The 22,757-nt window shown below is 47.4% G+C and overlaps 2 protein-coding genes across 5 annotated transcripts in view; one reads left to right on the top strand and one right to left on the bottom strand.

The window, feature by feature from the left end:
- The window catches only part of NAA40 (N-alpha-acetyltransferase 40, NatD catalytic subunit), a 21,860-nt gene extending 13,899 nt beyond the window's left edge, over positions 1-7,961 (top strand). Inside the window, exons 6-8 of the mRNA XM_081891986.1 lie at positions 1,150-1,233; positions 2,767-2,844; positions 4,038-7,961. Coding sequence (XP_081748112.1) covers positions 1,150-1,233; positions 2,767-2,844; positions 4,038-4,179 — 304 coding nt within the window. The 3' untranslated portion in view covers positions 4,180-7,961. The remainder of the gene's footprint in view (positions 1-1,149; positions 1,234-2,766; positions 2,845-4,037) is intronic.
- On the bottom strand, positions 5,193-22,757 carry LOC309358543 (actin, alpha cardiac muscle 1-like). Of its 4 annotated transcripts, none has more exons than XM_081891784.1 (7): positions 22,743-22,757; positions 19,011-19,151; positions 15,581-15,905; positions 14,057-14,218; positions 12,762-12,953; positions 10,463-10,644; positions 5,193-9,758 (listed from the first exon to the last, which is right to left on the bottom strand). In XM_081891784.1, the coding sequence occupies exons 2-7, from the start codon at positions 19,137-19,139 to the stop codon at positions 9,615-9,617; spliced, it is 1,134 nt and encodes a 377-aa protein (XP_081747910.1). In that variant the 5' UTR covers positions 19,140-19,151; positions 22,743-22,757; the 3' UTR covers positions 5,193-9,614. The 4 variants fall into 4 exon arrangements, with proteins under 4 accessions (XP_081747910.1, XP_081747909.1, XP_081747912.1 ...); XM_081891783.1 differs by lacking the exon at positions 22,743-22,757 and adding an exon at positions 21,582-21,665; XM_081891786.1 differs by lacking the exons at positions 19,011-19,151; positions 22,743-22,757 and adding an exon at positions 17,728-17,744.

Genomic DNA, 22,757 nt, shown 5'->3' with positions numbered 1-22,757 from the left:
GCTACCACGTGAGAAATCCGTGGATCAGCGTCCACCAGTAAAAACTTTACTTGGTCCTCAGAGTTGACTATTGATTTGGGAATAGTTTGTAACATCGCATCCCTGAAGGCCGAATAGATGGGACAATACAGCATGTAATGTGTGAGATCCTCTTTGGTTCTCATATGACAAGGACATATACGCTGCTCTACTGGGATTTTTGCATATCTGCCTGACAGATAGGCCGTAGGAATGGTTTGAAAACGGGCCATGGTGAAAGCTCTCCGAAGGGTGGGATTGGTGATATTCGCCAAGTAATTGGTGCAGGTTTTGACTGTTTTCAGTCGGGGAAACCAGTGGGAGGACCCTGGGTTCTGTATTTTTGTGATATCTAACAAAGCGTCTCTCAGTGAGAGTTGTATTAAAAAATGCCTGGCGGTCATCTGGTTGTGGATGACCATATGATGCATTCAGTCCCCAGCATCTTCCAGCTTCAAGGTCAGGTAGAGGTGACGGGAGACACCTTTCTCTGCCTTGGACAGCTTCTGGTGTAGCCTTGCCTGGTATAAGACAGCTTCCTATGTTCTGAACAGAAGCACATAAAGAACAGTCCTGCTGAATCAATTCAGTGGTCCATCTAGTCCAGCTTCCTGTTCTCACAGTGGCCAACGATTCCCATGGGAAGCCCACAAGCAAGACTCGAGTGCAAGAGCACCTTTCTGCCCCGTGGTTTCCCGAAACTGGTATTCAGAAAGACATTGCCTCCAACTATGAAGCATGGCCTTCAAGGCCTTATCTTCCATGAAAATCCGCACAGATTTGTTGTTTGATTTATGTGTGTAAACTGCTGTGTTTATTCCAGGTGCAAAATCTGAAGGGCTGTGTTCTTGCAGCTGCCAAAGTGGTGGAAGAGAAGGGGTGAATGCAACATTACAAATCAGTTGTGGCTTAAATAATCATTGTTTAGTGCTTATATAGTTCTATTTTCCTTTTCTTCTGAGAGTTTGAAAGCCATTTGCACCCATTATGTAATCTGAAGCTGTGGGGAAAGACTGAATAGGGGTGGGGGTGGAATTTTGCAGCTCAGGGCAGCGATGTTTGTGGAAGGATTTCAAGGCCTGGATGTTCTTTAATAGCATGTTGAAGCTCACCCTTTCCTCAACTCCTCAGCTACGAAGTACAGCTGGAAAGCAAAGTGAGAAGGAAAGGTCTTGGCAAATTTCTCATACAGATCCTACAGCTCGTGGCGAACAGGTAAGTGCACTATTTCCCCCTCTTCCTCTGAATTACAATTCTCTCTAGCTGTTTGAAGCTGCAGTCCTAAACATGCCCACTTGGAGTCGCTAATCTCTCCCCATTAAAAAAACCCTAACAAACCCTGAATATCTTGATACCAAGGATTGACATAGAATGGCCTGGGTTGCATGGCCACTCTAACTATGGATTACCAGGTTCATGCAAGCATGCAGGTTTCCAGACATAAGCTTGCTGCTGCTTTGCTTGTCCCTGCTCTTTTTTTACTGCCACTCCAAGGTTTGGCTTAGTGTGTTATCTGAACTGCGACTCAAGCTTAGTGAGAGGAGAGAGCTTAACCTTGAGCTGTTGCCAGGGTTTGTGCTCAAAACGACAGGGGAGAAGAAAAGCAGCTGTGAGCACTGCTCAGGGAGCCTGCACAGTTCCTGGTAAGCCATGGTTTGAACTTGCTGTGCTGTTGTATGAACCAGGCCAGTGTGAATTCAGATGGTTCTGTTTTTAACCTCTTAACCATATCCAACTAAATTCTACCCAGCTGAAATTCATGATCCTAAATTACTCCTGTCTATTAACTTCAGTGGATCTACTCTGTGTAGAACTAGCATTGTATACAACCCTCTGCAGGTTTTGTGTATCAAGTTAGGCATTTTTATTTTGCTTGCATTAAAATAAAATAAAAAGCACACTGCAAAGAATTTAGCGTGGACCAGAACTGGAGCCTTCTGAAGACCTTGGGTGAAGAGAGAAATTCCTGAGCAGCACCCTTCCCTAAATCTTCAACAATCCCTTCTAACACCTTTTTGAGCTTCCTTTGGTAGTTGTAAGGACTAGTGTTGGGATAGGGAAACCTGTGGCCCTCCAAATGTTGCTGGACTCCAGCTCCCATCAGCCCCATCAGAGATTATGGGAGTTGGAGTTCATCAACATCTGCAGGACCACAGATTTCCCATCCCTAGGCTCCGATCTTGCTTTAATATAATCATTGGCATCATCTGATTTGCACATAACAGGTGTGTGAGCACGCAAGATAATTGCTCCCAGATGAACATGCAGCTATAAACTGCTGTCGTGCTAGCTAGCTTGCTGTGCTCTTTGAAAATGTCTGGATTTTAAAACCTAGGGTTGTATCCAGTGAAGTCCTACTGTGAGTAGGCACACTGAAATGAGTAAACCAAAGTTGATCAAGTCCATTCTTTTGACTGAGCCCTACTCAGAGTAGACCATCATTGGGTACAGTCATTAGATTATGCTCTCTGTTTTAATTAGTACTGTGTTAGCTCTGCTAAAACTTGGCAGTTGTCTGGAGGATCCAATTCTATACCAAATGCACTTTCAAACTTTGGGTTAAGAGAAGATGGCCACCCCCAAATATACAGACACGTGTGTGTATTTATTTGATAATTTCAATTTTTACATGGGATTGGAACTAATTTAAATTAGACTACTGTGAAAGTGCAAGGAGCTTCGTTTGGCTTTTGCTTTCTTTCTTGTGACCTCATACCAAGCTGACCTTGTCTTCTCCCTGGCTCTTAGTACACAGATGAAGAAAGTCATGTTAACAGTATTTAAACACAATCATGGGGCCTACCAGTTCTTCAGAGAAGCGTTACAGTAAGACTTCATTTACTTCTTTTTTGCTCACCTGAAGTAGAGACCAGAAGATGATGGGTTAGGGGAGATGCCCCTCTCCTACCCTTGTGATAGTTGGCTATTTGACTCTCTTTGGCCAGGGATGGGGAGCATGTGGTCCTTCAGATGTTCCTGGACTCATCATCCCTGATCTCTGGCCATGCTGGCTGGGGTTGATGGGAGTTGGAGTCCAACAAAATGTAGAGGGCCAGTGGTTCCCTGTCCCTCTCTGAGCAAAGGGCACAGAGCCCTTTTCAGAACAATATTCCTTGATGGCTAACCTTCTGGGAGACCACATGCCAGAGGTGGGTGGGGCCACAGCGAAGTGGGTGCGCCCATATATATCCTACACATCCACACACCTAGTCCTTCCCTTCCCAGCTACAATCTCCAGGCAGATCATCCATTTTTCCTGCTTCCTTTCCCCCTTCAACAATGGAAAGAAAGCTCCCACTGGTTCCAGTAGAAGGCTCCTCCCCCCCAGTCTAATTGCTGGGTGGAGATGAGGCCAGGAGAGGAGCCTTGTAGGTCCGAGGTTCCCCACACCTTTCTTAGGCCACGGGCGGCAGGCACTGTTCCAACAATAGCACAAGCTACCAAATAACTACAGCTTCCCACAAGATGCTCTGCTGGCCTGGACCAACTTGGAAAGCTTTGAAACGGGACTAGAGCAATTCATGGAATAAGAGCAATTCATGGAATATAAGGCTATTAGTCACAGTCTTCCCTCCACTGTCAGAGGCAGTATGCCTATGAAAATCTTTTGTTGGGGACCGCAAGTGGGGAGAGTTGCTGTTGTTCTCTGATCCTGATCACAGACTCCCCTTTGGGACATCTGCTTGGTTACTGTAAAACAAGGAACCTGGGCCTTGGGCTGGTCAGCAGGGCTTTCCTCACACATTTTCTTTTCTTCTGATGCTGCCCTGTTTCTACAAACAGTCTCTTCATGCAATCAGTTGCTTGTTGTTAGCCGCCCTGAGCCCAGCTTCGGCTGGGGAGGGCGGGATATAAATAAAATTTATTATTATTTATTATTGTGGAGACCACACCAAGGGGCCAGGCCAGCTCCAGTTGCACAGATGTGGCTGCATTTTAAGCATTAATGCAAATGCCACCTGAAACTTTCCTCTATCTCCTCTCCTCCTCCTTCACTACAACTACTTCTGCCCCTGCAGGTTTGAAATCGATGATACCTCACCCAGCATGTCTGGCTGCTGCGGGGATGACTGCTCTTACGAGATCCTCAGCCGGAGAACAAAGTTTGGCGAGAGCCAGCACGCTCACCTGGGTGGTCACTGCGGAGGCTGCTGCCATTGAGGTTGTCCTTCACTCCTGAGAAAGAACCCGGCTCTCTCCACACAACCCTGCCTTTCTCTTTGGTTTCCATTGCCTGATCCTGCCCCCCCACCTCCCCACTTCCTCCATTTCTTGGTACACCCCCAAGCCAGGACAAACAAGACTCCTTTATTGCATCCTGAATCCCAGGATGGAAGATCTTCCTCCGTACAGGAGGCTCTGGGAACCAAAGTCATGCCTAAGTCTCAGACCTAGTGCTAGATCTTGCATACTTACAGTCTTGATCCGAAGGCATGAATCTGGGCAGCAGGGTTTGCTTGCTTATTTGTTAAGCCCATGCTGCTGCAGTGAAGAAATAGTTAATTCCCCAAGTGAATGGTGGGGATAGCTCTCTCCCTCCAAGCTGAAGAGGTGCAGGGAGTGAGTTTTACAGAATCCTTATTGGAGTAGCAGATCTAGAAACGTGACCTTTCCTCACCTGCATTGATCTGTGCCTCTCCTTTCTTCGGTCGTTACATTGGACTGCTGTTTTGCCACAAAACTGCAATGTGTATCTAATTGGATGTGGTCCCCCTGCATGGGCTACCTGGGGAAACCTTGCCTGACTCCATCCTGTTGCTTGGATTTCTCCTGGGTGTATGTTGCAGCCACCTGTTGTTTTTTGGGGGAGGGGAGGGGAGGGGAGGAGAAAAGATTTGTACAGGTTTTAGAATCATACCCTGATTAATGTTCTGCATTGATCATGCCTGGAGCACTTCCCTTTTGTTTATACGTGGGGGGGTGGGGGAAATATTGATGCAGATGTACTGCTTGTGCAGTTTGCTGCTGGCGAGTCCCATATGGCTGTGTCCTTAGAGGACCTTAGAAGCCAAATCAAGCTATCAGTGACCTACACAGGTGACTTTCTGCGCACAGACACACCACCTGGAGAAAACTTGCAAGAGTTTGAAGCAATGATAACTGAATTTGCTATTCCTGTGTCCAAAAGGCTGAGTTGAAGGAAGCGTGCAAGAGATTCCCTCCCCCCCCAAAAAAAATGCTATTAACATTTTTGGTTGTTCAGGGCCCTTCACCCTTTTGAGTCTTTAGGAAACAGGCAGCTCTGGCATTTCTGAATCCTGTGTAGCGGGGTGAGTAACCTGTGCCCCTCTAGCTGCTATTGGTTTCCAGCTCCCATCAGCCCCAGCCAGCATGGGCAGTGGTTGGGGAGGATGAGAACTGGAGCCCAAACACCCATCTTGAAAACTATAGGTTCCTCATCCCTGCTGTATATTATGAAGCGAGGATGTTCTGGTTTGGATTTTTCTTTAAAGAGGTTCTTGAATGCCTTGGGTTTGCATTGATGCTTCATCATCAGAAGGGACAGCCTTTGCCTTCAGTTAATTATCTTGAGTTGCAGCTTTTTAACACAGTGTAGTGTCATTTTCCCATCTTTATGACATGCTGTGCAGAAATGACATCTTACTCCCTTCTTGCCTCTGTGAGGTGTGTTGGTGTGTACAAGCTTCATTTGAGGTGTTAAGAATTGACCAGCCAGGTCCTCCTGCTGCAACTGTCAATCACTGGCCTGGCCCTGCTCTTCCCACCAGGCTTCCTTAGTGATCTAGGCTGCAACATAGCAGCAGTTATGGGAGGAGAGTGGCTGTTGGTTGCCAGGCAACCGCCAATAGCTTTCGTGCGTCCCAAGTTCTGTCGTTGCATGCTCTACCAGGCCCTGCTGACAACTGCCTGGGTAGTATTTCCCAGTGTTGGTCCTCCTCTGCTGTAGCAATGCTGGTGGTGCAAGTGATCCATCCCATAACTCCCCTTTGCCCAAAATGGAGCCTCTCGCACCAGCCGCACAACCTCAGGACCTCACTTCTGTCTCAGAGTGTGCCTCTTTGCCTTTTTCTGGTTCCCTCTGAAGGGATGCAAAATGGGTGCTCCTACTCTTCAGCCTTTAAATGCCTGAACTCGGGGTGACCAGTGTGAGTGCCCCTTCCCCCAGATGTTGCTGGACTCCACCTCCCATCAGCCACAGCCAGCATGACCTACAATCAGGGAGAATCATTCAGCAGCATCTGGAGAACACCATGCTGGCTTTCTCTGGCCCCAAGCCTCTTTTTTAAGAATTAAAAATTGCCCTGCTACTTGAATTGCATCTTACCAAATAGATAGATTGCTAGTGGTTTTTCCTCTCTTGGAAATTGGATGGTAACTCCACAAGTTCATACTTAGATTTTTGTAGAAATGCATTGTCTACAGCCAAGGAGTGAGTTGCATGCAGGCTTTTGTGTGTGCATGTGGATCATTCAGGCTGCAGAATCATTCAGGGCTGGAGCAGCGATGGCCAACATTGTGAGCATCTGGGGATCAGATTTTCCAAGATTGATCTGCAGGCGGGGTACAAGTGGATCTCATCACTGTGTCTTCTCACTCCTGGCTGCAGAATTGACAGGGACAAGAGTGCCTGCGTGGTGAGACAGACAGGCAAGCTGCAAGTCTCAGACTGTTTCTTAGTTGGCACCCCTTCCCCCTTGAGAAACTCGCTTTGCTTTCAGTTGTCAGCACTGGGGAAAGGCTCATGGACCAGTGATAACTTGAGAGCATTGCAAGCACTGCTTTCAGTCAGTCTAACAGGCATCTCCCTATCCCTTTCTGGAAGTGATGGAGACTCAGCCAGGAGACCTCTTCGTGAGCTTGGTGCCTGTTCTGCAACCTCTCATTTATCAAGGGGCAGCTACAGCTACAGAATAGGCAGCAGTGTGCCACAGACTCTATGGCAGGGAGCATGTGGCCCTCTGGATTTGGTTGGACTCCAACTCCCAACAGCCCCAGGTATGCGTGGTCACTGGTCAGGGCTGGTGGGAGTTGTAGTCCAGTAACACATGGAGGACCTCTAGTCCTGCTGTGCAGCGGTTTTGGGATGTGGCACTGCCACTTCTCACCTCCCAGGAAATGTGTGCCTTCTAGATACAAAGTGATGAAAAAGTGAAGTTGTGGTAGGGGGTCCAAATGCCGCCTGTGGGGGAGGCAGGCTGGGTGCCCTAACTGAAGGGGCGCTCACTTTGCTTTGGGTAGCACACAATTTTGAGCACTTGCTGCTTCCAGAACACTTTGCTCCCCTGCATGGGTTTAGCGTGTCTTTCTCCCATGTGGCAGTAGGAGGCTCTTTAATGCACTCTCCTGTTTGTGCAGGAACATGCCGCCCTGGCCTAGGGCAACAAGAGACGCAGAATTCAGTCTTGCATGGCTGTCTTTAATCTAATCTGTTCCATTGTGAGCAGGACCAAGGCAAAGAGAGCTGTTCTGCTCCCCTCTCTTGGATGGGGCATCTACTCATCTTAGCACTGTTCCCCCTGAAAGTTTGTGGAGTCAACTTCACTCTTTGCCATGACCATGTCATCCTGGTCTCACTTAATTGCCTGTAGCAGGATGTAGAAACAAATGGGCCTCATTTAACACAAAACAATCCCCTTTTTTTGTTTAAAAAACAACCATGTTCCTAAGATAAGCCCCCCTGTTGCTTTTTTAAAAATTATTAACATGGGAAAGTTGCTATCGTGTTCATTTTTGTTTTGTTTGATATGCTAGGGACAGTCTACGAAGCTTCTAGCTCTTTTGGACTTTTTGAACAGTAGATAAGCTAACAGTTCTCTGGATATTACCTCCCTATAGCAAAAATCCATTGATAATTGCAGTTTGCTATATTAACCTTTTGTTTTTGTTACCTTATACGTGAATCTCTTTCCGTATTCCAAAGTATCAAGAAAAGGTGGTTGAGTGTGGCTAACTCTCACTTGTATTTTTATTTCCTCCCTCCCCCCCCCCAAAATCTGGCATGCTTTGTAATATTAAGTTGTAAACTCTGCACTGTATACTTCTATGTATCTAGTGTCCTTTTTGCCCTCTTCATTTGCCCTCTTTATTTTGTGTTTTTTTTGGGGGGGTTGTCCCCCCAAATGTTTTTAGAATAATTTTCTGTGGTAATTACATTTCTTGGCAAATATTTTCACCAGAATCAAAGGGAACAAGCTGACTTTTTAATTTTGGTTATTTGTTTTATTCATATGTTTGAAAATAAACATTTTCTTCAGTCTCTAGCTGTGTGTGTTTCTCAAATGTCTCAAGTGTGCAAATCCTGGGATGTTTGGAAGCAACCTGGCCCTTCCCCCTACGGTTTTTTAATAAGCACTCATTAATTCAACCATCTGAGCAGTTTCCATCCTTTCCCAAGGATGAAAGGCCATTAAAGACACTTGATTCCTTTATATTCCCCCTTGATCACTGTGATATTCAGGGACGACTGTTAGTGGCTCAGATGCCCAGCTCAGAAGCTGTGCATTCAGTATTGTGGTCCCAACTCTGTGGAACTCTCAGCTGAGATGAGACAGGCCTTAGCAGACCAGAAGCTGAATGCGAGTCAACAGTGTGATGCCGCAGCAAAAAAAGCTAATGCAATTCTAGGCTGCATCAGCAGAAGTATAATGTCCGGATCAAGGGGTGCAATAGCACACTTTATTCTGCCTTGGCCAGAACCCCATCTGGTGTACTGCGTCCAGTTCTAGGCACCACTTAAATGGTTTTCTGCCTGTTGCATCAAGTTTCATGTGCTGTGCAAGATACTGTACGATTCTCAACTGCAGTTTCATTGCTTCCTTTCTTTCTTGTCTTAGTGTATTGCAGCTTGAATTCCATAGAATGTAATACACATATTCCACGTAATGCAGTAAAACGTAATATAGGTAAGCAGAGGAGCAATAAAAATACCTTTGCAAATCAGTACTGTATACATATTGAATGCGATGGATGTGCTATCTCCTTTCTTCAACCACAAGGCCACAGCAATGCCACAGACCTCCTGAATGAAGCACACAGACCACAGTTTGGGAATCCCTGGTGTAGCGGTTCAAGTGTTGGAGCTGGAAGCCAAAGGTTCTAATTCCTGGTCAGCCATAAAGCTCATTGCTGGAATAGATAGGCCATTGGCCTGATCCAGCAGCGCCCTTCTTATGACTGACCTTTGGTACTATGCGCCTTGACAGGACCAGCCCATTTGCTGCTTCACCTCAAGTAGGAAAACATCTTGGGCCAGTTTTGTGAATGCCCCAGAAGACTCTGAGCCACAGTATTCTACTGTAAAACTGCTTTATTCTTTAAGGTTTCAGGAAGGAGAGAGAAAAGAGGGAGTAATGACAAATACTCAAACTTGAGACACTAGCACCATATGTGGTGTTGCAGAAGGGATGATTCCATGGAAATAAGACCCTGAGGAGCAGAAGAGCCTTCTGCAAATATTTTTTCCCCATTATACTCATGAGTAGACCTCTCAGCGCTGGGGCTAGGTGGGCAGTCAAGAGAAGGAATGGCTCTTGCAGCGTGAGCCAATGGCATAAGCACCACCATGAAATCTGGGAGGAAGGGACAGCAGCTGGAACCTGAAATGGAGAAGCCAGGGAGGGTAAGGAAGAGACGTTTTAGAAGCACTTCCTGTGGACAATGGATGGCCCGGCTTCATCATACTCTTGCTTGCTGATCCACATCTGCTGGAAGGTGGAGAGGGAAGCCAAAATGGAGCCGCCGATCCACACAGAGTACTTCCGCTCCGGAGGAGCAATGATCTAAAGGGAGCAAGTGAGAAAGTTAACCAGGGGTAGATGATGCCTTACTAGAGCAGATTACCAAACATTCAAAAAGGAGAGAAATAATAATGGGGGGATTCCAACTTCCCCAATATCTGTTGGGACTCAAACTCTGCCAAGAGTAAGGTCTGAGAAATTCCTCCATTGCATCGCTGACAATTTCCCAAAAGGTGGGAGAACCAACAAGGGGATCATCTGGGCGCTACAATTTAAGAAGAATGTTGACAAGCTGGAAAGTGTGCAGAGAAGGGTAGACTCAAACCAATAGCTTCAAGTTGCAAGAAAGGAGATTCCGACTAAGCATTTGGAAAAACTTTCTGACAGTAAGAGCTGCTCAGCAGTGGAACAGACTCCTACGAGAGGTGGTTGACTCTCCATCCTTGGAGGTTTCTAAATACAGGGAGAAAACAAGCATGCTCCCTGCTCCATGTGACAGCCCTTAAGATATTTGAAGATAGCTATCATATCTCCTCTCAGTCTCTTCTTTTCCAGGCTAAACATACCCAGCTCCTTCAAGTGCTCCTCATAGGCTTAGTTTCCAGACCCCTGATCATCTTGGTTGCCCTCACACACACACACAAACACCCCAGTAACTTCTGAATCTATCACAGCTTTCCTCTTACCTATCTGTTGGAATGGAATGCCAAATGTTAATAATTCTGCTGTCTATTTGCCAGTCTCACCTTGATCTTCATGGTGCTGGGTGCCAAGGCGGTGATTTCCTTCTGCATACGGTCAGCAATGCCAGGGTACATGGTGGTGCCGCCAGAGAGCACATTGTTGGCATACAGGTCCTTACGGATGTCGATGTCACACTTCATGATGGAGTTGTAGGTGGTTTCGTGGATGCCTGCAGACTCCATGCCTGGGTTAAAAAAAAAAGGAGCAAGATTGCAAAATCTGGGGAGCAGGATGTATGGGTAATTTAATGCTAATTGACTATATTTGGCACAAAAGGATGTATCCTTAAACAGAGGTACATCTTTACCCTGACCTTTGACACCTGAGGTGTGTATTTTCAGGAACCACCTTGTTTTTTGTGATACCAAGTTGCCTTAAACTGTTTTTAATGTTGCGTTTTTGTCTTTGTCCATGGAGTTTTATTAGTAGGGATACTGGAGTGGCTTGCCGGTTCCTGCTCCAGGTGGATCACGTTTGGTCAAAACTCTCCACTATGACCTGTCCTTCTTGGGTGCCTTGTATATGCCATACATCAGTAGTGATGTATGGAAGTGAGAGCTGGACCATAAAGAAGGCTGATCGCTGAAGAATTGATGCTTTTGAATTATGGTGCTGGAGGAGACTCTTGAGAGTCCCATGGACTGCGAGAAGATCAAACCTATCCATTATTAAGGAACTCAGCCCTGAGTGCTCACTGGAAGGACAAGTCCTGAAGCTGAGGCTCCAATACTTTGGCCACCTCATGAGAAGAGAAGACTCCCTGGAAAAGACCCTGAGGTTGGGAAAGATGGAGGGCACAAGGAGAAGGGGACGACAGAGGATGAGATGGTTGGACAGTGTTCTCGAAGCTACCAGCATGAGTCTGACCAAACTGCGGGAGGCAGTGGAAGACAGGAGTGCCTGGCGTGCTCTTCTCCATGGGGTCACGAAGAGTCGGACACGACTAAACAACAAAACATTGTTGCGTTGTAAATTGCTGTAAACTGGCCTGGGACCTCAGGGTGAAGGGCTTGCAATTAATGATAATTCTGCACGTTACAGTCGTGGTTGTATTCATTCTGAGAGCCAATCTTGCTCAGCCTTGCATTTAACTACCATGCCTGGTCACCACAGGCGACAAGTAATTCTGTGTAAGTGAACAGGCTAGTGGAGGAGGGATGGATCAGCCTGGCTTCCACAGCCAGAACAGAAACCATGGAGCCTGTGAGCAGATGAGAAGCAGAGAGAGCTAGCCTAGTAGAAAACAAACAGGAAAAAGCAATTGCCAAGAGGCTAGTGAAAACAACAACACTCACAAGACCTCCCATGAAGTGCCTTTATTAGGGCAATTGCTAAGTTGCCTAGTTTTAAGCAAATTTTATTTATTTTTTTCCGGCTCCTCCGGGCCTTGTGAGCTCCCATTAGGGCTAGAGACAGAACACAGTATCTTCCATATTTGATTTTAATAAGGTGAAACAGCCCATACTGCTGCTTTGTCATGCTAGTCCCGGGTACATCCTGCAATCTCTTCAGCACCTGGTGCTGCAAGCCGGAAGGAGTTTGAAGAAAGAAGGGCTGGGAGATCTTTTAAAGCGAGGAGACCCACAGAGAAGAATTCTTCGCCAAGGGCAAAAGTCAAAGGATTTTGTGATGGCCTCAAGTTACAGCAGCTGCTTAGCAGGAGGTCATGCTTCCCCCTCCATTTAGGAGAAGGAGGATACTATCCTGGAATTTTGCCGCTTCCCTGCCTATTTTTGGGGTAGAAAAAAGAGCATCGAAGAGCCCTGTCCTGGCGCGATCAGCTGTTCCTCTCCACCCGCTGCCAAAGCCTCGGCCCTAATCCGTAAGTGGAATGTGTCTACCTGATACCCCTCTCTCTGGTCAAGGCTGGTATCATCGAGACGCCCACCCTGGGCTCCCTGCACTTCCTGACGTGTGTCAGTAAACGTTTTCGCCATCAGTAAAACCAGTGTGACATTTCTGAGCGGTCTCAAAGGAGAAGACTGACCTTTTTGCCACTGACATGCCTTAACCCCTCACACATCTCTCAATTGCCGCCCCAGCCAGCAAGCCTCTGCTTGATGACATTTGCAGAAGCTCCCCATCCCTCACCTATGGCCACAGCTGACTTCTCAGGTACTCCAAACCCCTCACTCTTCCAGAACAAGCCCCATGGTTGGGTCAGTCTGTGGGCCCTCTAAATACTGTTAGACCCCCAACGCCCTTCAGCCACAGCCACCAGAGCCAATGGTCTGGCATAATAGGAGCTGTGGGGCAGAAGTCTCCGCTAGAGAGGTCTCCTGTGCTCCCACTGTTTCTCACCAATAAACGACGGTTGGAAGAGGGTCTCTGGGCACCGGAAACGCTCATTGCCAATGGTGATGACTTGCCCATCAGGCAGCTCGTAGCTCTTCTCCAGGGAGGAGGAGGAAGCGGCGGTGGCCATCTCGTTCTCAAAGTCCAAAGCCACGTAGCCCAGCTTCTCCTTGATGTCGCGCACAATCTCCCGTTCAGCTGCGGGGAGGCAGGAAGGATTTGATCCGTTAGAGGAAGCCCACAGCTTGGAAGAACTGGTTCTGTCGCTCAGCTGTAGGCTCCATCTGCACTCAAGATTGAAAGCACTATCATACCGCTTTGAACAGTCGTGGCCCCACCACAAAGAACCCCAGGAGCTGCATTTTGTTATGGGTGTTGAGAAGCGCCAGGAGATTCATTTTTTATGATTTTCAGTTTTATACATTTCAATAATTTTACAATCATTTTAACATTTCAAAGCTTGACTTCCTTCCCCTTCATCCTGCGGTTCCTTAAATTTATTTTTAATATTTTCGGCATATCCAAATTAACTTAATTTGCTCATTTATTCATGTGCTTTAAAGATGTACTCTTATAAAACTGCAAGTTATTACAATAATCCAGCCAATGTTCTTATCTGTTTACAGTTTGTTTGTTTGTTTGTTTGTTTGTTTGTTTGTTTGTATAAACCATTTCAATTCTTTTATAAAAAAATTGTTAACCTGTTTTGTTTTGTTTTCCTGGTAAGTTTTGCCATTTCTGCATATTCCGTAAGTTTTTGTATCCGTTCTTCATTTGCTGGGATGAATTCTTCTTTCCATTTTTGGGCAAGTAACATTCTTGCTGCCATAGTCACATACAGTACATGAATAAATTTCTATACAGTTTAGGTAGTTCTGTCTCTATAGTTCCCAAAAAAGGAAAAGTTCTGGGGGTTTTTTTTACAAACATTATTTTAAACATCTTTTTCAATTCATTATATTCTTGTTCCTCTCAGAGAGCTCCAATTCCCAGGGTTCCCTGGGAGGAGGGATTCACTGTTTAAACCACTCTGGGAACTGTAGCTCTGTGAGGGCGATAGGGGTCTCCTAACAACTCTCAGCATCCTTAACAAACTACACCTCCCAGGATTCTTTGGGTGAAACCCTGATTGTTCAAAGCGGTATGATACTGCTCTACAGTATGTGTATAGCACACATGGGGTCAGAGTTAAGGCATTTGTTTTCAAATGGCATGAACAATGCTCTTGGCTGGTGCAGGGAGTAGACTCAAGCAGACACTGGCTGCAGAATTAAAGCGGTACCACGTAGCAGTTCTCTTACCAGTGGTGACAAAGGAATAGCCACGCTCGGTTAGGATCTTCATCAGGTAGTCGGTGAGGTCGCGGCCAGCCAGATCCAAGCGCTGTATGGCATGGGGCAAGGCGTAGCCCTCATAGATGGGGACGTTGTGGGTAACGCCATCTCCAGAATCCAGTACAATTCCTACAGAAGAGGAGACCTGAGTTGGTAGGGAACTGGAGAGAGAGGAAGCTGCTAGGTGTCCCACAAGACAGCCTTTTGGCTGGGGGAGAGGGCTTTTAGCCTGGCTGGCCTTATGTGGTGAATGCATCCCAGATAGCTGCCAGTTAACATTTGCCACAATACTTTAGAGCTGGGGTTGCCAACCCAGCACCCACACAAGTACCATGGTGCTCCAGCCTCTGAGCTTTCTTGCCCTCCTAGAAAGCAAGGGGTCAAATGTGCCTTCTAAGCAATTTATAAGAAACAAGAGTGGTGGGGTCACCTTGTATATTTTCCCTGGTACTGAGGAATGCTCTATGTTCCTGTTAGACAGAAACAGCAGCATTGTGCATGTGATTGTGTGTAAAATCAATACTGCGTGATCTCCAGAATCAGGACCAGCAGGACATAGCTGGCTTCTCATGGTTGCCGGGGTGGCGGTCTCTCTAATTTTGTGTTATGGCACACTCTCCATGGCAGCCATTTTGTGTTATGCCCCACCCCCACATAGTAGCTACTCTTTTGTGACTGGCACAAATGAAATGTTCCCGCTGGTCCTAAAGGTTTGGCGACCCCTGCCCTAGCATAGAGGTGAGGAACCATTTTTAGTCTGAGGACCTCGTTCCTTTCTGGAGGTCTTGGGGCCAGAGGCAAAAGTAGCTGGAGCAAGGAATGAATGTGAGGAGAAAGCAAGAGGAGCAACAAATGTAAATTGCTCATTAAACAGCCCACAATCTCCCTGCAAACAAGTCAGGGTGAATTAATCATAGAGTTGGAAGGGACCTGGAGGGTCATCTCATCCAGCCCTCTCTAATACATGAATATGCAGCTGTCCCATACGGAAATTGAACCTTCAACCTTGGCATTATCAGCACCACACTCTAACCCAGGGGCCAGCAAACTTTTTCAGCAGGGGGCCGGTCCACTGTCCCTCAGACCTTGTGGGGGGCTGGACTATATTTTGAAGAAGAAAAATGAACGAATTCCATTGCCCCACAAATAACCCAGAGATGCATTTTAAATAAAAGGACACATTCTACTCATGTAAAAACACACTGATTCCTGGACCATCCGCGGGCCAGATTTAGAAGGTGATTGGGCCAGATCTGGCCCCCGGGCCTTAGTTTGCCTACCCATCCTCTAACCTACCCACTTATTAAGCTACCCAGTGCTTAATAAACAGATGGTCTAGAAGCAGCTGGCATGTTCATGCCATTCATTAATCCATCGAAAACATGTTTACCCCTGCCTCTTGGTCCCAAGGGGGGGTCAATCAACAATTTTGCTGATTTCGGCCCCCCACAGCACATGCACACGCACGCACGCAAACACACACACACTTACCAGTGGTACGGCCAGAAGCATAGAGAGAGAGCACTGCCTGAATGGCCACATACATGGCAGGCACATTGAAGGTTTCAAACATAATCTGGGTCATCTTCTCCCGGTTGGCTTTGGGGTTGAGGGGGGCCTCGGTGAGCAGGGTGGGGTGCTCCTCGGGGGCCACGCGCAGCTCGTTGTAGAAAGTGTGGTGCCATATCTTCTCCATGTCGTCCCAGTTGGTGATGATGCCGTGCTCGATGGGGTATTTCAGAGTCAGGATGCCTCTCTTGCTCTGGGCCTCGTCTCCCACGTAGGAGTCTTTCTGACCCATGCCCACCATGACGCCCTGGAAGCAAGGAGAGCAGGGACTCAAGAGAGGGTGGTCCTTTAGGGAGAGCCAGACCATTGCCAAACCAGCCTGCCTTCGGTCCAGCCCTCACCTGTCCTGTCCAGGGGGTGGCTCTGCCTCCTTAGTCTCTGTGTGGCCCTTGTGTGGCCCTTGTAGAATGCAGCAGTGGGGAGAAGGATGGGGTCAAAACCAGAATTGGCTCCATCTGCCATTGGCTCAGCCGCCCAGAGTGGCTGGGGAAACTCAGCCAGATGGGCGGGGTATAAATAATAAATTATTATTATTATTATTATTATTATTATTATTATTATTATTATTATTATTATTATTGGCTCTGGCTCCAGCTACTGTTGGGCTCCCTGCCCTCCAGCACCAGGGGTGCTGGTCACCACAGCTAATCCTCCCTAGGCTTTCTGGTGCTTAATTTCAGGCAAAATAGACACAGGGTTTTTTTTGGGGGGGTGGGTAGAAACACTGCCCTCCAATCTGGATTCTGTTCTCCCAATCATCCCCTTAAAGGGAGCAGGGAATGGTGCTTCCCCCTGCCCAGGAGGGTACAGAGCATTCAAGGCCGGCCAAGTCATTTGGGTGCCTTGTCCCTTCTAGGGCAATAATAAGGGCTGTAGCTCAGTGGCAGAACACCTGCTTGGCATGCAGAAGTTCCCAGGGTCACTCCCCTGTGGCATCTCCAGGCAGGGCCGGGAGAGACTGCGTGCCTAAAACTCTGGAAAGTTGCTACCAGCCAATGTAGACAACTGTTTATATAGGCCAACTGTTTGGCTCTGTAGAAGGCAACTTATTTTGTCTCTATGTTCCTACTGCAATAGCAATAAATTATACAGCTAAGATTAGGATGTCAGTGAAAGTTAAATAACTGATAATTTCTTGTCCTTTTTCTTACACTCATATTCAGCTGAGTAACTCCTTGTTACTCGATGATAACTAAAATATTGAAATTATTATTGTTAGTTATTGTTATTATTGTTGGAATTTATACCGCAGCTTTCTACCAAAATACACCTCCCCACGGAACTTTGTACAAAGCAAATCAGGATGTAGGCTCAATAAACATAGTGTCTGAAACTTGAAGTATCCTCTCTCTGTGTGTGTGTGTGTGTGTGTGTGTGTGTGTGTGTGTATGAGAGAGAGAGAGAGAGAGAGAGAGAGAGAGAGAGAGAGAGCGAGAGCGCGCGCGCGCACAGACTCTCCAAGTGTCCCTATTTTCCAGGGACAGTCTTGGATTTACAGAAGCTGTCCTGGTTTCTGATTTGATCCCGGAATGTCCAGCTTTTCCTTAGGATGTCCCTATTTTCATTGGATAAATGTTGGAGGGGATGGAGTTATGCAACCCCCGACCCAAGGAAATAAGTAACTATACAACCTTTTAGAAGACATCTGAAGGCAGCCCTGTATAGGGAAAGTTTTTTATAAATGTTTAATGTTTTATTTTGTTTTTTATATATATTGGATGCCACCGGAGTGGCTGGGGCGACCCTGTCAGACGGGAGGGGTATAAATAATAAAGTTGTTGTTGTTGACTAGGACATCCCTATTTTCATTGGAGAAATGTTGGATGGCATGACAGCCTCTCTTTCTCCCCTTGCCATTGACCCTTATGCCCTGGCTCCCAAATGCTCTTTGCCTTCTAAGCTTTGGCCTAGCAGCTGTTTAAGAGCATAACTTCACCCCAGGAGGAAACAGGATCCCATTGGAAAGCCAAGAGGCAAATGATCTCTTAATTGCCTGGGTTGGAATTTGTCAGGGAGACCCCTGCTGTTCTGGGGGTGATCTCCGACAGGCCGCCTGTAAGGTCATATACACGGCTGGTAGTGGAGGACTCCAAAGGGAAGACTTCTAAAACTGGTGGTGGTGTTTTTTCCTACTCAACCACCCACACATAATTCGGCTTTTATTAGTTGGTTGCAATGTTTCCTCAAGGGCCACATTCACACATATATTTAAGGCGCTAAGATACCACGTTAAGAGTCATGGCTTCCTCCAAAGAACCTTGGGAGCTGCAGCTTCTTAAGCAGGGGTCAGCAAACTTTTTCAGCAGGGGGCCGGTCCACTGTCCCTCAGACTTTGTGGGGGGCCAGACTATATTTTGAAGGGTAAATAATGAACACATTCCTATGCCCCACAAATAACCCAGAGATGCATTTTAAATAAAAGCACACATTCTACTCATGTAAAAAGATGCTGATTCCTGGACCGTCCGCAGGCCGGATTGAGAAGGTGATTGGGCCGGATCCGGCCCATGGGCTTTAGTTTGCCTACCCATGTTCTTAAGGGTGCTAAGGAGACCCCTAACTGTGGAGGGAGAACATAGCCATTGTGGTTAGGAGCCGCCGCTTGTGTTATCCTCCATGAATTTGCCTAGTCCCCTTTCAAAGCCAGCTAAATTTGGGGGCTATCGCTGCCTCCTCTGTGGCGTGTGAAACAGCACTTCTTCTTTCTCTCTCCAGAAACTTCACTCCTGCCCACATCACTTTCAACGGTCACGGCTTCGAGCCCCAAAGAAACCTGGGAGTTCTAGAGTTCTTAGGAGACCCTCTACTCTCCTCCCAGAGCTACAATTCCCAGAGCTCCATGGAAAAGGAGGATTGGTTGTTAAACCATCCTGGCCAACGATAACACGCTATTGCTGTATGGAGAGGCAAAACAAAAGGAAAGAGGAAAACAATAATTCCCCGCAGTACATTTTGTGATACAAAAAGATACAGGATTGCAGGGGGAAGTTATGGGATGTGTATTGATTGGAAATGAAGCAGCCTGGCTTCCCCAAAACTTTGGCAGGCACAAATGCGATTGAAAGCAAGATCGTTTGTATAACTGCCCTGATAACACCGTAAGCACAAATCACCATGAATGCCACAATAAGCTACCATTCCCAGAGCGGTTTAACAGCCAACAGGGAGCTCTGGGAATTGTAGTTCTGCAAGGGGAAGAGGGTCTCTCCTAACAATTCTTAGCACCCTTCACAAATTGAACTCCCCGGGATTATTGCAGGGAAGTTGTGACTTTTTAAAGTGGTAGGGCTCTGCTTTAAATGAATAGTGCAAGTGGGGACCAAACAGAGCCTTGCAGCCACCGCTTCCTTACCTGGTGTCTTGGGCGCCCAACGATGGAGGGGAAGACAGCGCGGGGAGCATCGTCCCCGGCAAAGCCGGCCTTCACCAAGCCGGAGCCGTTGTCACACACCAAGGCAGTTGTCTCCTCGTCATCACACATGGCGCTGGCTCACTAAGGGATGAGATATGGGTGGCAAGGGTTACATTCTGGAAGTGACCCACACTGACCTCATCTCATTTCTCCCCCTGACAGCAGTCCTTCTGTGCCATATCTATGTGGGGCAAGTCTCAAGGCCCAAACTTGAGACCTAATGGTGGGCCATTAAACACGGCACATGAAACATGAAACACGGTCGATGAGAACACGTAATTCAAATATTTTTAAAAATTGCAAGGTCTAGCAACAGATAGGTAGCCGTGTTGGTCTGCCATAGTCAAAACAAAAAAAATTCCTTCCAGTAGCACCTTAAAGACCAACTAAGTTAGTTCTTGGTATGAGCTTTCGTGTGCATGCACACTTCTTCAGATACCTTCAGATAGCTCATACCAAGAACTAACTTAGTTGGTCTTTAAGGTGCTACTGGAAGGAATTTCTTTTGTAAGGTCTAGCAAATTAGCGAATACATCACTGGTTGGAAATCCCTCAAGATTCCATCTGATTCCTTTTCTCCTGCGTGAACTTTAGGATTCAGGAAGGGGGAAGGGGTTGTTTGCCCTGGTTTTCCTCCCTCTTGTAGAATAAACTCATAGGGTGTGAACCAACTAAATTCTACTTTGAGTAGACCTATTAAAATCAATGGACCTAAGTTAGAGCTCATCCACACTTCTGCTGGTGTCCTGCCTAGAAAACACGGGTCACCCTCGGCCCCACTCCTTTCCAAAGGAAAAAGCTGCTCTTTAGTGATAGATCCAGCAAAATAGCAATCTGGGGGGAATCTGAATTGCAGCTTTGGGGGGGGGGCAGGGAGGAGCAGCAGGACAAGAGGAAGTGCAGATAAGCCCTTAGCCATGCTGATGAATTTCAATGGGTCTACTCTGAGTAGGACTAACATTGGAGACAGCCCATAGAGTTTCCCCTACAACGGTAAAACCCAGAAAAGCTAGAATCAATCTGGATACTTTCCAGTCCGGGACGCAAGCAGCTTGCATTTCCAAATAGAAAGCTTCCTCAGCTTTCTGCTTGGCAGAAAGCAAACATTTTAAGCGTACACGCCAAACAGCTGTAGCTGCAATCAGTGGCGGCGGCGGGGGGAGAAAGTTGGTTCCAAATTCTAGACTAGAGCAATGCTGCCTATTCCTGCTGCTGGCAGCTCACCACGGCCATAGGCAGAGGTTTTCCGCTGGGATCCTTTCAACGGGAGATGCCATGCATTGAATGTGAAGAACAGAAGAGCCTGGATGCTGGATCAGGCCAAAGACCCAGCATTCTGTTCTCGCAGCCAAAGCAGATGCCTTTGGGAAACTCGCAAAGAGGACCCAAGGTCTCTCTCCCTGCTTGCAACTCCCAGGAGTTGGTATTCAGAGGCCATTGGCATCCTTCTCCAGTCATTGGTCTAATCCCCTTTTTAAGCCAGCCAAGATGGTGGCCATCACTGTCCCTTGGGGGGGGGGGCAAATTCCAAAGTTGAACTGCGCAGCGTGTGAATAAGTCCTTCCTTTTGCCTGCCCCGAATCTGCCAACATTCAGAGTCATGGTGTGGCAATTATGGGATGCCCACGAGTTGTGTGTCTTAAGAGAGGCAGAAAAACATCCCCCTCTATAACTTCTGCCCACTATGCATAATTGTATACACCTCTCAGTCGTATCCTCCCTTAACTTGCATCCCCCACAAAAAACAAACAAACTAATAAATGATCACGGGGAAAGATGCTCGCCGTTTTTGCCCTTTTAGTTACCATTTTCCCAGGTCCGCATTATCCTTTGTAGAGGTGACCATACCTGGCCTGCTATTCCTTTTCACTATGACTGGCAGGGGCTTTCCAGAGGAGCAAGGCCCTTAGTTCCGTCACAGAGCATCTGCCTTGCATGTAGAAGGTCTCACGTCCAATCCCCAGCATATCCAGGTAAGCAGTGGTGTAGCGTGGGGAGTGCAGGGGGGGGGCTGGCCGCACCGGGCGCAACATCTGGGGGTTAGGGTTAGGGGGCGCAAATCCACGGGTTAGGCGGCGCAAATCCATGGGTTAGGGGGCGCAAATTACTTGCCTTGCCCCGGGTGCTGACAACCCACACTACGCCACTGCAGGTAAGGCAGGGGGAGACCCTTGTCTGAAACCCTGGAGAGCCACTGCCAGGCAGTATGGACACTTCTGAAACAAATGGACTCAACATAAGGCAGCTTCTGATCTTCCTACAAGCAGTTCTGTCTCAGCCAGCCCTGCATACACACCATACATTCAAAGCATGTTTCTCCACACCTCCAATAAATCTGGGAACTGTTGTTTGTTAAGGGTGCTGGGAATTGTTGCTCTGTGAAGGGGTAGACGACAATTCCCAGGATTCTTTGCAAGGCGGGAACACGCTTTAAATGTATGCTGTGTACACAGCCGGAGTCTCTGCCCCAAAGAACTTACAGTCGGCTTCGGCTGCTCTGGGGGTACTCACCGGTTCCTGCAGCAGCCCAGAGAAAGGAAGCAAAGAGCAGTCAGGCTTGGCTCGCAGGGTCCAGTCCTTTATACCCCTAAACTCCCACTGGCCTTACTTCTCCCCTCCCCTCTGCTCCTGGCGGCCTCTCTCACCCTCTGCCTCCTTCCCCCGCAAGGGTTGAAAGGGACGTTTCATACATTCCATATTTGGACACATTCCAGGCCACCTGTCACTTGTGCCTTTCATGGGCATTTATGGCTCAGCTGCTGGGGGAAGCCAGACCCCACCTGCCTACCTCCCACCCCTCACCAGTCTGGCCTCCCTCCTTCTCCCATCTCTGTTTTGCAGACACTTGCAAGGCCAAGAGTGGGGGGACAGTCCAGACCCCCTGCTTGCAGTAACCATGGCAAAAGCCATTCCCCAGCCATTTACGGCTGTGACACAGAGACCTGGGAAATCATTTGCATTCAGAGCAGTCCGTAAAGATCCATTTGCTGCCTTCGGATTGCGAGAGATGGAGGCACTTTGCTCAGGGGTCTTATTTTTAGATGCAAGTGGGCAGCCCATGGCCTGTGGGCCAGAAGCAGCTCTCTAGCTCCTCTCCAAAGAGAGGGGGAAAGGGTTTTTATAAAAGGTTTTAAAGCACTTTAAACAATCTGGTGTTCCCCCCCCCCCAGATAATTCTGGGAACTGTAGTTTGTTAGGAGTGCTGAAAGTAGTTAGAGAAGGCTCCCTACAGTGGTACCTCAGGTTACAGAAGCTTCAGGTTACAGACTCCACTAACCCAGAAATAGTACCTCGGGTTAAGAACTCTGCTTCAGGATGAGAACAGAAATTGTGCGGCAGCGGCACGGCGGCAGCAGGAGGCCTCATTAGCTAAAGTGGTACCTTGGGTTAAGAACAGTTTCAGGTTAAGAACGGACCTCCAGAATGAGCTAAGTTCTTAACCCGAGGTACCACTGTATTCCTATTCACAGAAAGATATAATTCCCAGAGTGCTTGAGCAATCAATCCGTCTTCATAGGAAACTTGGGGAATTGTAGCTCTGTGCGGAGAATAGGGGTTCATTCCACAACGACATATCCAGGTAGGGCTGCCTGAAACCTCCAATCCATGAGTGCAGATAATTCTGAGCTAGACTGGTCTGACTCAGCATAAGGTAGATTCCTATGTTCCTACCTGCATGCCTAATGC

Source organism: Podarcis melisellensis (genome assembly GCF_964234715.1).
Source record: "Podarcis melisellensis genome assembly, chromosome: 16".
NCBI lineage: Eukaryota > Metazoa > Chordata > Lepidosauria > Squamata > Lacertidae > Podarcis > Podarcis melisellensis.
This window is presented reverse-complemented; position numbering and strand designations above follow the sequence as displayed.

Coding starts and splice junctions, on each gene's coding strand:
- LOC309358543 (XM_081891784.1), bottom strand. CDS start 19,139: ATGTGTGATGACGAGGAGACAACTGCCTTGGTGTGTGACAACGGCTCC. Junction 14,219..15,580: donor TGCTTCTGGCCGTACCACTG/GTAAGTGTGTGT, acceptor CCTCTTCTGTAG/GAATTGTACTGGATTCTGGA. Junction 9,759..10,462: donor CCAGCACCATGAAGATCAAG/GTGAGACTGGCA, acceptor TGCTCCCTTTAG/ATCATTGCTCCTCCGGAGCG.